The following is a 16379-nucleotide window of genomic DNA, read 5'->3' on the forward strand; positions in this document are numbered from 1 at the left end:
CATCCAAATATTGCTGAGTTGAGTCAGTACTCCCTACTTTCTTTTTCCAGTAATCTTGCAATCCTGGATTGTGCATACTGGTGATACTGTGACACTCTAATTGCCACCGCTCACATGGAAAAAAACTGATGTAACCAAAAATGTCACCACAATATATTGCTATGTGTTCATATTCATACCTACCTTTGAATTGCTGCTGTTCTCCTACTGATCCCGAGCTCTGTGGTCATATTCTGCTTGGGATTACATAGAGTTATGATTAAATCTGAAAACCTGGCAACACAGCAAAATGCACAGTTGAATTATATATTTTAAAGGGAGCTGTTTTACCTCCAAATAGATTTTTATTTCTGTCTGTCTAATTCTGTGATTTTCACAAGCAATACAGAAAAATCACCTTCCTACCCTGATCCTGAGTGTGATGGGTAAAAACAAGCACTAGATGATTCATTAAGAGCCAATGTATCTTTTCTTCTTGACAACAAAGTCATAACCGATAGAAAGGAAGTAGCCAATGCACTGTGTGGCAACCATTGGTAAAAACTCCTCAAATTGGGTGGGTCCCACTCCTATGGCAGCATCTCCCCACTTTGTGTCTCCTAAGTGGCTGAGATCCATTTGACAAGATTTACGATCGCTAACTTGCAGAAAAGCTAAGCTCCATTCCAGTGTTTCTATTTATTTTCTTGTATTTTTCTGAGCAATTTATTATAATAGGTAAGTACACATAATTATAAATTAGGTATATAAATTTACTATAGCATACTAGGTTTCCACTACAAACTATGACTTTTGTGTACAAGGCTCTATTGCAGAGATATGCAATTAGTGGACCTCCAGCTGTTGCAGAACTACAAATCCCATGAGGCATAGCGAGATTCTGATAGACACAAGTATGACATCAAGAGCCAGAGCATGATGGGACTTGTAGTTTTTCAACAGCTGGAGGTCCGCTAATTGCAGAGATATGCAATTAGTGGACCTCCAGCTGTTGCAGAACTACAAATCCCATGAGGCATAGCGAGATTCTGATAGACACAAGTATGACATCAAGAGCCAGAGCATGATGGGACTTGTAGTTTTTCAACAGCTGGAGGTCCGCTAATTGCATATTCCTGCTCTATTGGTTTCTATCAATCTCAGTTTCTGTCTACAGTTGTTCAGATGGATATTCTGTTGTACATCATCTTATGAGAAGTAAATTGCATTTGTAACAGAATTTCCTTAATGCCTAGATGCCTTTTAGTTAGTCATTCTACATTCTTCTGACTTACATTTCATTTATTAATCTGGTTAGACTACGCTATATATACTTTTTTATTTATACTGGCAAGAGAAATAGACCATACATGCCATATCAGCTTTCTGACAGAATAATGCTAATTTTTTTCTTCTTGCAGCCAGCCAGCTCCCAAGAAAGAGGTGCCAGATACATCACCATGAAAAAGAAGTGTCACAAATGTTCCAGCAGATGGCTTAGACCCCAGTATTTCCCCACCATACTATCAATGGTCATACTAATGTTTCTGCCAGCAACTGACAGCTTGAAACAGAATATTCCTCGGCTCAAGCTTTCCTACAAAGGTAACAGTCTTCTGCAGTGACGTGATATTTTTCATGTGCTTATATGGAATGTTTTAAGTCTCTATTTACTGTACCATCAGAGGTTCTCGCACTTGTACAGACATGTGCTGACATTTAATAACCTCCTAAGAGTCCTGCAAAATATTAATTTACTTGGATTTATTATTGTTAATAATGTGAGAATTTGGAACTACCACCTATATCCTACTAATATTAATATCCAATATTTATACATAATCATATGTTACTCATTCATGGTTTAATTTCAGTAATCAGCATGGTGTCAAAACCACAAGTATTTATTCAATAGCCTCCTGAAAATATTGTATGAATGTAAGTTCATACAGATTATTAACAAGACATCATATTTTTTCTCCACACAGATTTTTGCCACACGATTTCTCCCTACTATCTAATAAAACAACCTGTACGTTGCCTATACAAAGTAACAAATACTTATAAGAGTAGAGCCCTTCCACTAGTGTTATTTACTGCACATTTGCCTTTAAGTGTGACATGAGTTACCCAATACTTATGGGTAAGGGAGGCATATGGCTCTCCACACAACGTCCTGTGAAGCACTCAGCACCTGGGCAACTCATCCACACGCCCAAATGTTTCATGTGGGGTGGAGATCTTCGGCCTTGCGTAAGCTCTAACCCAGGCCAAACCCATAATTACATCGATTTTTCTTGGGCTTCTGGCAGGGAACAGGCCAGTGGGTGAGCACAAATATCAATATTAAAGCCAAGAATTTGCCAAAATGGCAAAGTACAGATTTACTTTAAAGAAGCAACGTGAAGTTTTTCTTAAAAACACAATTAATGTGGCATGAACAGAACCTGTCAGTACAGGAATGAGGAAGTTGCCATTGTTGACTTATTTTGCTCCAGGGCTCTGATCCTTATATTTACTTTAGTATTTAGTAAGGCAGTGACCTGAAACACACATATAAGTATCAGGTGTTCAATAAAAACCTCAATCCTGAATATAAGCCACTTCTTTATTGGAAATGAACTAAATGCTCCAAGTATGAGTCAGATTATTCACTAAGTGATAATTGACATATTAATCTGTCACTAGCCATGACGTTAAGGGTATTGTGCTTTGTTAGTTGTATAGATGACCCCACTTGCCATGATAGAAACATGGCAGAAAAATTTACAATACCCTAGGATATGTGATCTGCCTGTTAAACAGACTGTCAAAACTACTTTGTTGCTGTATAAACTTTTATTGATTGTTATTGATATGAGGCAATAAGACTGATGTTTTAAAATGTCCTGTATATAGAAAAGTAGCTTTACTTAGTGTAAAATGAAATATGATGATTCTCATTGATGTCAGTCATTTAACTATGCGCGGCATCATCATCAGGCTGAATGTGTATGCCCTTATGAAAGGCAGAACAATATTTAGCCTTTCTCATACAGTACTAGATATGGGCCGAACACCCCCCTGTTTGGTTTGCAGTAGAACTCCCGAAAGGGAAATGTTCTAACCCAAATGATGAACCAGATTATAGTCTATGGGAGTTTAACAGGAAAAATCAAAAGTGCCCATTTTGAAGGCTTATATTCAAGTAATTGGCCTTAAAAGGGGTATGGGGGTCTGGGTACTGCCCTGGGAGACACGTATCAGTGCAAACTTTTTTTTAAAAAACAATAATAATTTATGTAACAGTGATTTTGATTATGCTTAAAGTGCAAAAATGAAAATGAAAAATTCTTTAAATATAATGCCTGGGGGGTTCCCTTAGTCTTCCTGTAAAGTGGCACATTTGTAGCATGCATAAAACATGCTGCAGTAAAAATGACATTTCTAAAGAAAAAAAAAACAAGTCAAATTCCATTTAAAATGATTCATAGTTACAATCGCTGGCACCTGTCTATTGAAAAAAAAAAAAAAAGCATGGGGTCCCCCCCATAATTCATACCAGACCCTTATCTAGGCATGCAGCCTAGCAGATCAGGAAAGGAGGGGGCGAGTGAGTGTCCCCCATCCTGAACCATACCAAGCCACATGCCCTCAACACAAGGATGGGTGCTTTGGGGCCCCCCCCCACCCCAAAACACCTTCTCCCCATGTTTATGAGAATAAGGGCCTCATCCCCACAGCCGTGGCCAGTGATTGTTGGGGTTTGCAGGCAGGGTTTGCAGGCAGGGGGCTTATCGGAATCTGGAAGCCCCCCCCTTTAACAAGGGGGCTCCCAGATTCCACCCCCATGTGAATGAGTACCCATTCACCAAAAAAGTGTAAAAAAATAAAATAAAAACAAGAGACACGTATTTGACAAATCCTTTATTAAAAAAAAAAAAATAGTGTCCCTCAATGTAAATCCATCATCAATCAATGTGACGGCCTTCTGCCAAATGCCTCCTCTTCGCTTTGACATTTCTTATATAGGTAAGAGGCAGGGCCACCTGGCTACATCACCCAGTAGCACTGGCCCCTTCTGATGTCATGGACTGGTGCATACTGGGTATGTGATGTCACAAGGGGAGGGGGCCACCAAGGGACTTTGTCGTGTGGCCTTACCACATACCTATATAAGAACTGTGGTGTGATTGACGATCCGTTCACCCATCCATATACAGTACATATCAAATTATTGTTAGAAGTAAATCAGCTGCTTTTTCTAGCCTTTAACTGCATTTTTTGATATTGTTGCAAAATTTATATATAGAAAAAGAATGCAGAAATTACAAGTAAACTGATCCTGAAAGCAACTTATTGATGCCCTTCAACATATTTTTTCTCATACTATACAAAGCCTTCTGAAAACTTCTTACATCCCCTTTGCTACAAAGCTACCAGGATATGGGAATAATGATTTAGAGGTATTGTCAACTGCATAAACAGTGTAAAAACAGACCTTAAAGTGATTGTAATGCCGATTTGTTTATTATTAAAATAATAAACATACTTACCTGCTGTGTACAATGGTATTGCACAGAGCGACCCATAACTTTCTCTTCTCAGGTCCCTCACTGGTGTTGTAGGCTCCTTCTCTGCTTGGTTTGTCACCTTTGGAAGCCCCTTTTTATGGGGATTCACAGGATTTGATTAAAAGCAGCAGAAGCCAATGGTCTGTGCTCTGCTGCAATTTGCTCAATACTGGTGTACAGAAAAAATTGGATTATGTGCTAGAAGAGCACCCATCTTTTACAACTATAGGCAAAACTTCTTTTTTTTTTATTCTGGTTAGCGTAAGGGAGGGTTATAATTCCCGCCAGATGTTTTTTTCATTATCTCAACTTTTCCCCTCTCTTACTTTTCTAAGGACAGTCCAAAATTTGGGTTTTTCTTTTACTATTACTTTCAATGACAATGATAAACAGGACAAACAGAGAGGATGAATCTGCTTAATGAAGGGCAGAGACAGCAGTAAAATCTGCCAGGGGTTCTAATCAAGCCCAAGTTTTGCCTTTAGTTATACTTTAAAGCGGATCTTCAGTAATTTTTTCAACTTTCCATCTATTAAATCTTCTGCCCTTGTTGTTTTAACTTTGGATAGTAAAACATTTTTTTTTTCTGCCAGTAAATACCTTATACAGTCCACTTCCTGTTTCTTGCCTGGTAAAAAGCCTAGGCTTACATCATGTACAGCTCTCTCTCTCCCGCTCATGAGAGTTTGCCAGGAAGGGAGGTGTGGAGTCATAAGAGGGCAAATGAGAGCTGCAGAGCTGGAGGTGTGCCTCTGTGTGTCTGTGTAAACCCAGGAAGTGAACAGGCAGCAGCTTCAGCTGCCCACAGTTAAAATGGATGCCACCAGACTCAGTGGAGGGAGATTTATGCAGCAAAATTGGCAAGTACAGAATTACAGTATATATAAAATAATATGCAAAGTGGTTAGAGGGAAGCTTCAGAATGGCAAAGATGTTTTTATTACAAATTACGTGAGCAGACTGCAGTTCCTCTTTAATTCCTTGTTGTGGACTGAAAACACATACTTTTTTTCTGGACTGAAATAGCAAGGTGTTAGCGCTTCCCAACTTTCTTTTGTTAAGCGTTTACTACTTTTTTTCTCTTATCAAACAAATATAACAAAAGGCTTGAATGGTATTTAAAAAGCCAAAAAGAGCAAATATGATAAATTAGTGTAAGGGTTTCATTACACGCTTCCAAATAATTACATACATTCTTGTTGTAATATTAACCCTTTCCAACCTCCAGGGTTTGTTTTATATCTTGCTTACCCAACCCCTTTAAGTCTGAATTGTGTTCTACAGAGAAATTAGGTTGGCATGATGGCCTTTTTAAATCTCCTTTTTTTACTTACTACTGTGTTAACAATTTTCTTTTCAATAAAACCAATTGTTCTCTGCAGGGGAATCTCATGGTTCAGAGTGGTTTAATATATTTTTACATAATTGAAATAATTCAAGGAATTTAAATTAAAGTAAAAATCAAAATGTAATAGTGTTTAAAGTACAGTACAAGGATCAAGTGAATTTCCAACATTTTATTTACAGATGTGTTCTTATTTTATTTTTTTTCTAATATGTGTAATACAATGAGCTGTTTTGAACATTCTTTGAACGCAAGCCAAGCTTTTATAGCATTCTGTAGAAAAAAAATGTGGAGGTGAGCAGCTTTCGAAAACGTTACACCCTTAGAACTGTGAAGTGATTGTTTAGCATTATGAGCAGTGAGTCACAGGGCAAAAATGAAATAAAAGCAGCTTGTTAAGGACCTGACACTATGCAATGACTTGTAGAACGTTCTGGTGTTGTGTATTTTATTTCAAATTTTACACTTTAGAAGAAGAATATATATATATATATATATATATATATATATATATATATATATATACTGTATATAGAGTTACAGCAAAATGTATTGCTCCTATGAAAGAATAACCCAGCAACTGCAGGCACCCCTGTTCTTTTAATCACTTACCTGCATTATATAACACAATAGATGTGAAGATATGTCTTTGCTCAGGGTTATACGGCTTCCATATATACAACACATGAGATATCAAAGAGGTGTATCCACTTAACTTACATACATATTGATAGAAAAGTCTTGCTTAAAAAAACAGGGAGTCATTGTTTGCATGCATAGTTGAGTAGCTTAGCCTTGTTTCCACATCCTATGCATAGAAACTGGGGTACAGAAAAATGGCAGCAGGATCTCTGGACTGATAAGTCAGAATGTTAAATATTTGGCTCTAGCAGGAGGCAGTTTGCCAAAGGGCTGGAGAGTGGTACAATAATGATTGTCTGCAACGATGAAGCATGGCGGATGTTCCCTGCAAGTTTGGTCTGCATTTCTACCAATGGAGTTGAAGATTTGGTAAGGATCAATGGTGTCCTTAATGATGAGAAATACAGGCAGATAATTATTCGTCACGGAGGCATGTGATTGGTCCCACATTTATTTTGCCGCAGGACAATGACCACAAACATACAACCAATGTCATTAAGAATTATCTTCAGCATAAAGAAGAACAAGGAGTCCTGAGGAAGCCTACATGAACAGAAGATTTTTGGTTAGTTCCTTCAAAAACTATGTGCAAGTGTACCTAGAAGAATAGAAGATTTGATGCTGTTTTGAAGAAAAAAATATTGATTTGCATCTGGATTTCTCTACAGTTCATTTAGGTTCCATTTTTTTAATTGATAAAAATAAACTATTAACACTTCTATTTCTAAAAGCATTCTCAATTTACAGCATGTTTTCACACCTACTTAAAATATTTGCATATTTATCTAACACCTGATTTATATATATATATATATATATATATATATATATATATATATATATATATATATATATATATAGAAAGATATACAGTGGGGCAAAAAAGTATCTAGTCACCAATTGTGCAAGTTCTCCCACTTAAAAAGATGAAAGAGGCCTTTAATTGTCATGATAGGTATACCTCAACTATAAGAGTCAAAAGGTGGAAACAAATCCCGACAATCACATTGTCTGATTTTTGAACAAATTTATTTGCAAATTATGGTGGAAAATAAGTATTTGGTCAATATTGTTCATCTCAATACTTTGTTATATATCCTTTGTTGGTAATGACAGAGGTCAAACGTTTTCTGTAAGTCTTCACAAGGTTGGCACACACTGTTGCTGGTATGTTGGCCCGCCCATTCCTCCATGCAGATCTCCTCTAGAGCAGTGATGTTTTGGTGCTGTCGCTGGGCAACACGGACTTTCAACTCCCTCCAAAGGTTTTCTATGGGTTTGAGATCTGGAGACTGGCTAGGCCACTCCAGGACCTTGAAATGTTTCTTACAAAGCCACTCCTTTGTTGTCCGGAAGGTGTGTTTGGGATCATTGTCATGCTGAAAGACCCAGCCACGTTTCATCTTCAATGCCCTTGCTGATAGGAGGAGGTTTTCACTCAGAATCTCACCATACATGGCCCCATTCATCCTTTCATGTACACGGATCAGTCGTCCTGTTTCCTTTGCAGAGAAACAGCCCCAAAGCATGATGTTGCCACCCCCATGCTTCACAATAGGCATGGTGTTTTTTGGTTGCAACTCGGCATTCTCTCTCCTACAAACACAACGAGTTGTGTTTCTACCAGACAGTTCTACTTTTGTTTCATCTGACCATGACATATTCCCAATCCTCTTCTGGATCATCCAAATGCTCTCTAGCAAACCTCAGATAGGCCCGGACATGTACTAGCTTAAGCAGGCGGTGTAGTGTGTTAGTGAATATAGCCTTTGTTACGTTGGTCCCAGCTCTCTGCAGGTCATTCACTAGGTCCCCTCGTGTGGTTCTGGGATTTTTGCTCACCGTTCATGTGTTCATTTTGACCCCATGGGGTGAGATCTTGGGTGGAGCCCCAAATCGAAGGGAGATTATCAGTGGTCTTGTATGTCTTCCATTTTCTAATTATTGCTCCCACAGTTGATTTCTTCACACCAAGCTTCTTGCCTATTGCAGATTCAGTCTTCCCAGCCTGGTGCAGGTCCACAATTTTGTTTCTGGTGTCCTTCGACAGCTCTTTGGTCTTCACCATAGTGGAGTTTGGAGTGTGACTGTTTAAGGTTGTGGACAGGTGTCTTTTATACTGATAACAAGTTCAAACAGGTGCCATTAATACAGATAATGAGGGGAGGACAGATGAGTATTTTAAAAGAAGAAGAAACAGGTCTGTGAGAGCCAGAAATCATGCTTGTTTGTAGGTGACCAAATACTTATTTTCCACCATAATTTGCAAATAAATTCTTTCAAAAATCAGACAATATGATTGTCTGGATTTGTTTACACATTTTGTCTCTTATAGTTGAGGTATACCTATGATGACAATTACAGGCCTCTCTCATCTTTTTAAGTGGGAGAACTTGAACTAGTTTCCATCCAATGTGGCTGTATAGCTGTGTGAAAAAATTGCTTACAGTTAAAAGTAGATGTAAGGCTTAGCTGAAACATTTTGTTTTGCATGCAGCAACCATATGGCATTTTTGAGGGGGGGGCTCCTGATGGTGTCAACAGCAAAACATGTAATGTGTGTTGAAACTGTCAGTTGTAACCCCCATCAGAAGCCTGTGTGACAGGGTGAAATTGCAGGTGCACAGTTGGGAGACATTGTCACTCTAAAATAGGAAGTATCTGAATAATGATCTTTTTTGACAGGATCAGCAAGTATTACTTTAATGAATGCTGCTTATTAAAAAAAAAAGTTAAAACATTACTTTTTGAATAAAATTTATATGACAGTTTATAGGTGTAAGCGGTCGGGTTTACATTTACTGTAACATTTCCTTCAACTCTACTAATCAGCTGAAGTTATGCATCTATATTGCATTTAGCTGTTCAGCCTCCAAATTTCAGAACATATGATCACCTTTGGCCTCTTGAAGGGTTGTACACTAAAAGGTAACAATTTTCATGTCAAGTACTTAAAAAGACCATTACAAATTTATTGGAAAGAGACATCCTGCTGATTGATATATTTCTAAACACTATGGGAGTTATTTACTAAAGGAAAATTCACTTTTCACTGAAAGTGCACTTGGAAGTAAAGTCGCTGTAGATGCAAGGAAAATAAAAAACAGCATTTTAGCTTGTACATGATTGAATGATAAAATCAGCAGAACTTCCCCTCATTTCAGATCTACCCCTTAGATTTAGAGCGACTGCACTTCCAAGTGCACTTTCAGTGCAAAGTGGATTTGCCTTTCGTAAATAACCCCCTATATGTACATATGTTTATCTTCCAAAAAAATATATTTTTTTAATTATGTCAATAGGTTTTGGCCAACATGAATGGTAAAGTTAAAATTCTTTGCACAACTGCTACAGCCATCTTTACTATTACCAGGCTGCTCAAAACTGTAAATGCCTGCCAAATAAAACAGTATGGGGTAATTGCATTTGTACAGCATCAGCTTTTTTTATTTTAGTTGTTTTGAAAGAAAATTTGTCCTCCCTTTCTAATGTAAAAATACAGACAATCAGATATACTCAAAGATGAAACATTTAGCAAAGCATGTTTTTCAAATGAAAAAAGGCCAATTAACAGTCTATGAAGTTGGAACATTTCCTTTAAATATTGTTTCAATAAAAAAAAAAAAAAAAAAAAGAAGCTAAACAAATGACGTAACCTCTGCAAGGCATGGCTATTAAAATTGATTCATGAATGTGTATAAATCTGACATAGAATGAACTAATGTCTTTGTGAGACTGCATGATTTGAAGTTACCTTAGGTTCTAATTTATAACAATGCTAAATCAATGTCTTTGAAATACCAGGTTGCTTGTATCACAATGTGATTGTTAAAATCATAAAGGCTAGTTATTTTTATTCTGATTTAGATTGGTGAAACAGATTAATTGAAGAAACAAACAACAGATGTAAAATAAGGGATATTGAGATAGCACAGCCCATTTTGCAGTTAAACAGCAATGGTCATCAGATTTATTTATCCGGCTATAGAATTAGGTATAGCTCGCCTACATTTCCTGATCCCTAGTTTTGTAGAAAATGCCACAGAAATGCATTGGCTGAAAAAAAACTTAGAACCAAAAACTTGCAACCCCACGAAATAAAGTAGTCTGAAATGAGGTTGCTTAAACTAGACAGGAAGATACTAAGCTACTATGACTAAAGATGCCATACATTATTAACGTGGTAATAGATGAGTCGTTTTTTTTATTCAGCCAGTGGGTTGAAAAAAAATAAAGCGGATTCCTCTACTCACACATATAAGTTGGATGGGGGATCCCCATCAGAACATTGTATTCTGACAGCAGAACCACCTCATTTGTGTGGGTGGAGGAATAGACTTCTGTCAAACAGAGATTAGGGCTGGGTTCACACTAGTGGGAATTGGACGCAACTTTAACCACAACTTTAACTCGCATAACAGGAGATTGTAACCAGCTCTCTATGGAATCTGCTCTGGTGCAAATTGCACAGGAGTTATGTGCATATTTTGGTCCGTTTCAGGTCCGAATTCAACACAAAATGTGGGCTGAAATCGGACTTGAAATGGTAAAAGGGGACGCACAAGACTCCTACTGTGAGCCTGTGCATGTTTTGGGTGAATCCAGCCTGAAACTTCTCTGGTCCCTGCTGAATCAGCTGAATTTTGATATATCTTGGGCCAGCTTTATTTATTTTTTCATTCAACCTACAAGTGGAACAAAAAAAATGTAATCCATTCCTCTATACATGCTATACAGCTCAAATAGATTTCCCCTGCTGGGCTATTGCATAATGACAGCCACTGCAGCAGCTGTTAGAATACCAAACAGGGGCTGCATCTGATTGGATTCAGCCATTGTTTGATTGAAAATTTTCTGCCCGTCTCTTTTGATTTTTCAATCAAAAGAGGTCAGGCGGTTGGTGGCCAACATGGTCACTGAATCAACCAATTTCATCTGGTTCATAAAGAATTGGATGACATTTGGTCAGTGTATAGCCCTCTTAAGACTTTAAGGTCTCATGTACACAACAGCTGCCTAAACTGAAGTTTAGGAGCAGTAGAGCATTTTTTTTTCAGCAGCCCCTGAACTCTCCTCAATGTTATCTACGTGTACATTAGTTTAGAGGCAGTTGAGGTTATAGGCCTTCTATTTAAATCAGAAAAATCATGTTCATGACTGTAGTTTACAGGCATTTTAAACGCCAAATGCTTGTAACCTCGTGTAACCGCGGTAAATTGCTTTAATGCGCGCTTTTGTTTATAAGCGTTTTTAAAGGGGAAAACATTTCTGATATTTTTTAAACATATAAAAATTTTGAAAATAAAACATTTTTACCACATGCTGTTGCCTGCATCAATGGATGAGTTCAGTAGCGACAAACTCTGGTCCTCTCACACAATTTTCTACATCTTCAGAGCAACAGCAACATCAGGAGCATATCCTCACACATACTCATGATGGGATCCATAGGGAAAACACAAAAAACAAGACAGCTATCTATAAGCACACTAGTCTCTACTGCTGCTCCATCTTCTCTCACAGAATGGCTAAAATTGTTAATAATTGACTTGTTTTTTCATACATTGTGGACATTTGGGAGGTACTTCTGAGGTTATCTTTAAAAAAACACTTCTAACTTCAAACGCTCATAATCGCTGCTAAACTTGCATAAACATGATGTGTAAAAGCTGTAAAACTGATGCTTTTCAACGTCGTTTCCAGCTGTCAATTTTCCAGCATTCAGAAAAGGTTTTCAACTGCCCTGTGTACATGAGCCCTAAAACTTTAAAATCATTAGGTCATCAATGTAATTCAAATTATAACACAATTTGAAGTATAACCCAAAAAAAGCCATCTGAAAATGCTTCAAGATAGCTTGACATCAATAGCTTCAACAAATGTATCTATCTATCTATCTATCTATCTATCTATCTATCTATCTATCTATCTATCTATCTATCTATCTATCTATCTATCTTTTTGTCTGTGGTGGAGAACCAGTGATCATATAAACATATTGTCTTAACTTGACGGTATACAGCTCAACTTGCCATAGCACAGAATATCAAGAAGATATGTTCTTTGAAGTATTTTGTTATTGTATGGATTTTGTCAGTTCAGCTTCTAGCACTAATGACTGGAAGTACATGAAAAATAGTCATAACAAAATATAATAAAAAATGACATGCCGTTTTCAGTTGTGCTAAACTTGAACTTAAAAGCTGTAATATTTCAAATCTAAAAGTACCGTTCCCTTGACACAAATTTCACTTATATTTATGAGTAATTAACATTGTGTTTCCCACATTTGGTATGCCATGGCTACATCCCTAAAACAATACAAATTCATTTGGTTCATAGATAACTTGTGAATTCATTAAAACTCCCTCTTTGATTTAATCTTTAATGATGGGAAATGATTGTGTTTCTGTACAGTGTTGTAATTCTGTCCTACAAATATGCCTGACCATCAGTTCACAGCAAATGTTACTGTTCCAGAATACATCAACCAAACCACAGATCCATGCTTACTTTACCACAATAAATACTTCCAGATTATAATTGATAGGTTTAAACAGTCATGTGGACTTCTATGCAGAATGCATACCACAGTCTTTTTCTGTTTATATTTATTTATGTCACCAGTTCACAGAAAGCCATGACATGCACCACCTGCTTATGAGCACATGCGCTGATTTTAAAACACCACAAAACAAGACCACATTCATAACTGAAAAGTTGAAAAAATATTTCCTTTGATGTTTCCTTTAAGAACCTCTGCCACAATCACAATTCTCCAGCTGCCTTCTTAGAAAGAACAGTTGTGTTTTGAAAATGGTAAAATACCTTTTTTGCATGTTTTTTTTTTCTATTTATTATAACATTGTTATATATGCGTACAATAGGGATTTTTTTCCGATACTGTATTTCTGCTAACCTGGACCTGTTTGACATTTCTCATGTAAAGATGATGTATTAACACACTATTTACAGTAGTTCAGGAATAATGAAAGAGAAATTAAAAAGATTTAAAAAAATGGCAATGTTTGACATAAGGTTTGTAAAGTGGATTAAGCTATTTTTTTGTACTGGTCAAGGAGTATGTCTACTGTCTTAGCCCTTGTACACACGGTCGGAGATTCTGACAACCAAATCCGTCGGATTTTGTCCGTCGAGTTTTGTCCGACGGATCTTGTCGGAAAGGGTTGCATACACACGGTCAGACAAAGTTGACGGAAAATCCGATCTTTCAGAACGTGATGACGTAATTTCGTTACGATGGGACTACGTTCAGGATAGTAGCCAATAGCTTTGATGTAGGAATTTGATATGAGCATGCGTGGCACTTTGTCCGATCGGAATTCTCTACACATGATCAGAGTATGTCCGATCGGAGCATTTTGTCGGAAAATATTTCCAGCAAGTTGGAAAAGTTAGTCCGACGGATATTCCGACGGAAACAGTCCGATGCAGACCACACACAGTTGGAAAATATCCGACAAAACGCTCCGATCGGACACATTCCGTTGGAATTTCCGATCGTGTGTACAAGGGCTTAGACATTGGAGTTGATTTACTAAAGGTGAACAGGCTATTCACTTTGCAAGAAAATTTCCCCAAAGCTTAGTGAATGTGGTACAATTTCACTTTGCAACCCAATCATGTGCAAGGAAAATAAAACTTTTTTTTATGCACATGATTAGATGATGAAAGTCAACAGGGCTGTGCCTCATTCACTAAGCTCTGTGAATAATTCCCTTGCAAAGTGCAAGTTTTCTTGTAAAGTGAACAGCCTTTTTGACTTTAGTAAACCTATTGCGTGTGAATACTTTTAAAGGAATCTGCCAGAGTAGAATATAGGAGCTGCTGTTGGTTTCTTGCCTTTGAAGGTGCTTACTTTGGACTGTCATCTTTTTTTCTTTCAATCTAGTGAGTCACTGACCTGAAAGAAGCATGTAACATCAGGTCTCAGGACAACTCGTATGTACATGTTTTTTTTCAGGCCTGAGATTCTGGAAGTACCAGGGCAAGGACATGGAAAAAAATCTTGTGATCAGTCCTAGATCACAATTGTTTGTATTTTACAAGTTTCCTTTAAATTCAACATAGAAGTACCCACACCGTTTTTCTTTAAACAAGTCAAAGTCAACAGTCCACTTACCAATGTTACAAATCGGGGAAACTTTCTCACATTACACTTTCTCATCAGCAATGTTTAATGCTAAGAAGACAGTAAGTATAAGTCAGATGGGGCAATGAAACGTGTCACCGTTTGTGTTAGAGTTATCCGATTGCTATTGTTTTCTAAAAATAAGCCAAAGCTGGAGGTATGTAGACATGCTTTCCTCACAACATCTTAAGGAAAATGTGGCCTCAGATAACTGTATGTAGAAAGTTAGCATAGCTGATGTTATAAGTAAAGTGTATGTGAAGTCAAAACTAGTAGAGGAATGGTTAAAATCCCTGTTGATTTTATTCCATTTTTTCTATTTGTGTCCTTTTAGGGAGATTTCCTTTTACTTCCTGCACAGGGACAAACAGGAATAATAGGAAATATCCCTAACATAAGGGGTAATCCACATTTAGATAGTTTTATCACTAAAACAGGTGTCCACATTGGAAGAATTCTTCCCCCCTCTTTAATATTTGTGATGCAGTAATTGATGGATTTAATTTCTAAAAAGCTGATAGGTGAATGAATCAAATACTCAAATGGGGGTCTTCTGAAAGGATATGTTCATAAAGAGTTTCTCTTAATAATGAACTTTGGAAGCCATACTGGAAGATAAATATGGGACCAATTCAAGCCCAAAGTGCTAACCAATCAGACCCATAACAGGTGCAGGCTTTGGCAGGGTTTATGTGCAACTTACCTGCCCCCTATTGGAGTAAATAGTTTGTTGCTACTGCCTATAGTGAGTTGGAGAATATCTATCTTTCACCTAATGCAAGTTAAAAAAAGACTATATTTTTTAAAGTTTTGCTTGTTGTTTACCATTTTAATAAAAGTTAAAATAGGTAAAACAAACCTTACACTCAAAAGTTAATCAGGGTACTCACCCTTATGACAAAAAGCTGCATATATATGTTAAAAGAAGACACCTGTTTACTATGCTGGAAAGTCTTCTCACAAAATGTGTGATGCTATTTTATTGTCATAGAGGTGGGGGCCCAGATAAAATAGGTGGCCTGCTTTGCTCATATTCATGCTTCATCCATTCCAGATCTGCTCATTAGCAAACAAACCCATGAAAACTCAACTCAACTGAAAACTGAAATCTCCTAAATTAACGTTTTTGTCTTTACAATGGAATTACAATAGATATCAGTTGTAATTACTGCTTTAATTATTTGCTGTTAGTAATCTTGTTTGAAAAAGGAGCCTTAAAGCGGAGCTCCACTCTAAAGTGGAACTTCCGCTCATTGAAACCCCCCCTTCGGCACCACAATTGGCACCTTTCAGGGGGGAGGGGGTGCAGATACCTGTACAGTACAGGTATTTGCACCCACTTCCGTCATAGATATCCGCAGAATCTGTGGATATTTACGCCACTTCCTGCGGGTCGTCCGCTGTCTGCTGGGAAACACACAGATCCCAGAGACAGCGGGGACCATCCTTACTGTGCAGCGTGACTCGCACATGCGCAGTAGGGAACCGGGAAGTGAAGCCGCAAGGCTCCACTTCCTTATTCCCATACCCAAGATGGCGGCGGCAGCACCCGAGAGCCGATCGAGAGATCGGCTTCGGGTGCTGACATCGCGGGCTTGCTGGGCGGGTAAGTGTCCTTATTTTAAAAGTCAGCAGCTGCAGTATTTGTAGCTGCTGACTTTAAAAAAGAAAAAACGGTGGAACTCCCGCTTTAAGTCTGTGTTTGATG

At 37.7% G+C, this 16379-nt stretch overlaps 1 protein-coding gene across 2 annotated transcripts in view; it reads left to right on the forward strand.

The window, feature by feature from the left end:
- Positions 1-16379, forward strand: part of SEMA3D (semaphorin 3D) — a 286248-nt gene that overhangs the window by 62894 nt on the left and 206975 nt on the right. For both annotated transcript variants that reach the window (XM_077472409.1, XM_077472408.1), the window contains one exon: positions 1401-1584. In XM_077472409.1, coding sequence (XP_077328535.1) covers positions 1440-1584 — 145 coding nt within the window. In that variant the 5' untranslated portion in view covers positions 1401-1439. The remainder of the gene's footprint in view (positions 1-1400; positions 1585-16379) is intronic.

Source organism: Lithobates pipiens, unplaced genomic scaffold (assembly GCF_037356315.1).
Source record: "Lithobates pipiens isolate NorthernLeopardFrog02 unplaced genomic scaffold, aLitPip1_a1.2 Scaffold_8, whole genome shotgun sequence".
Taxonomy (NCBI): Eukaryota; Metazoa; Chordata; class Amphibia; order Anura; family Ranidae; genus Lithobates; species Lithobates pipiens.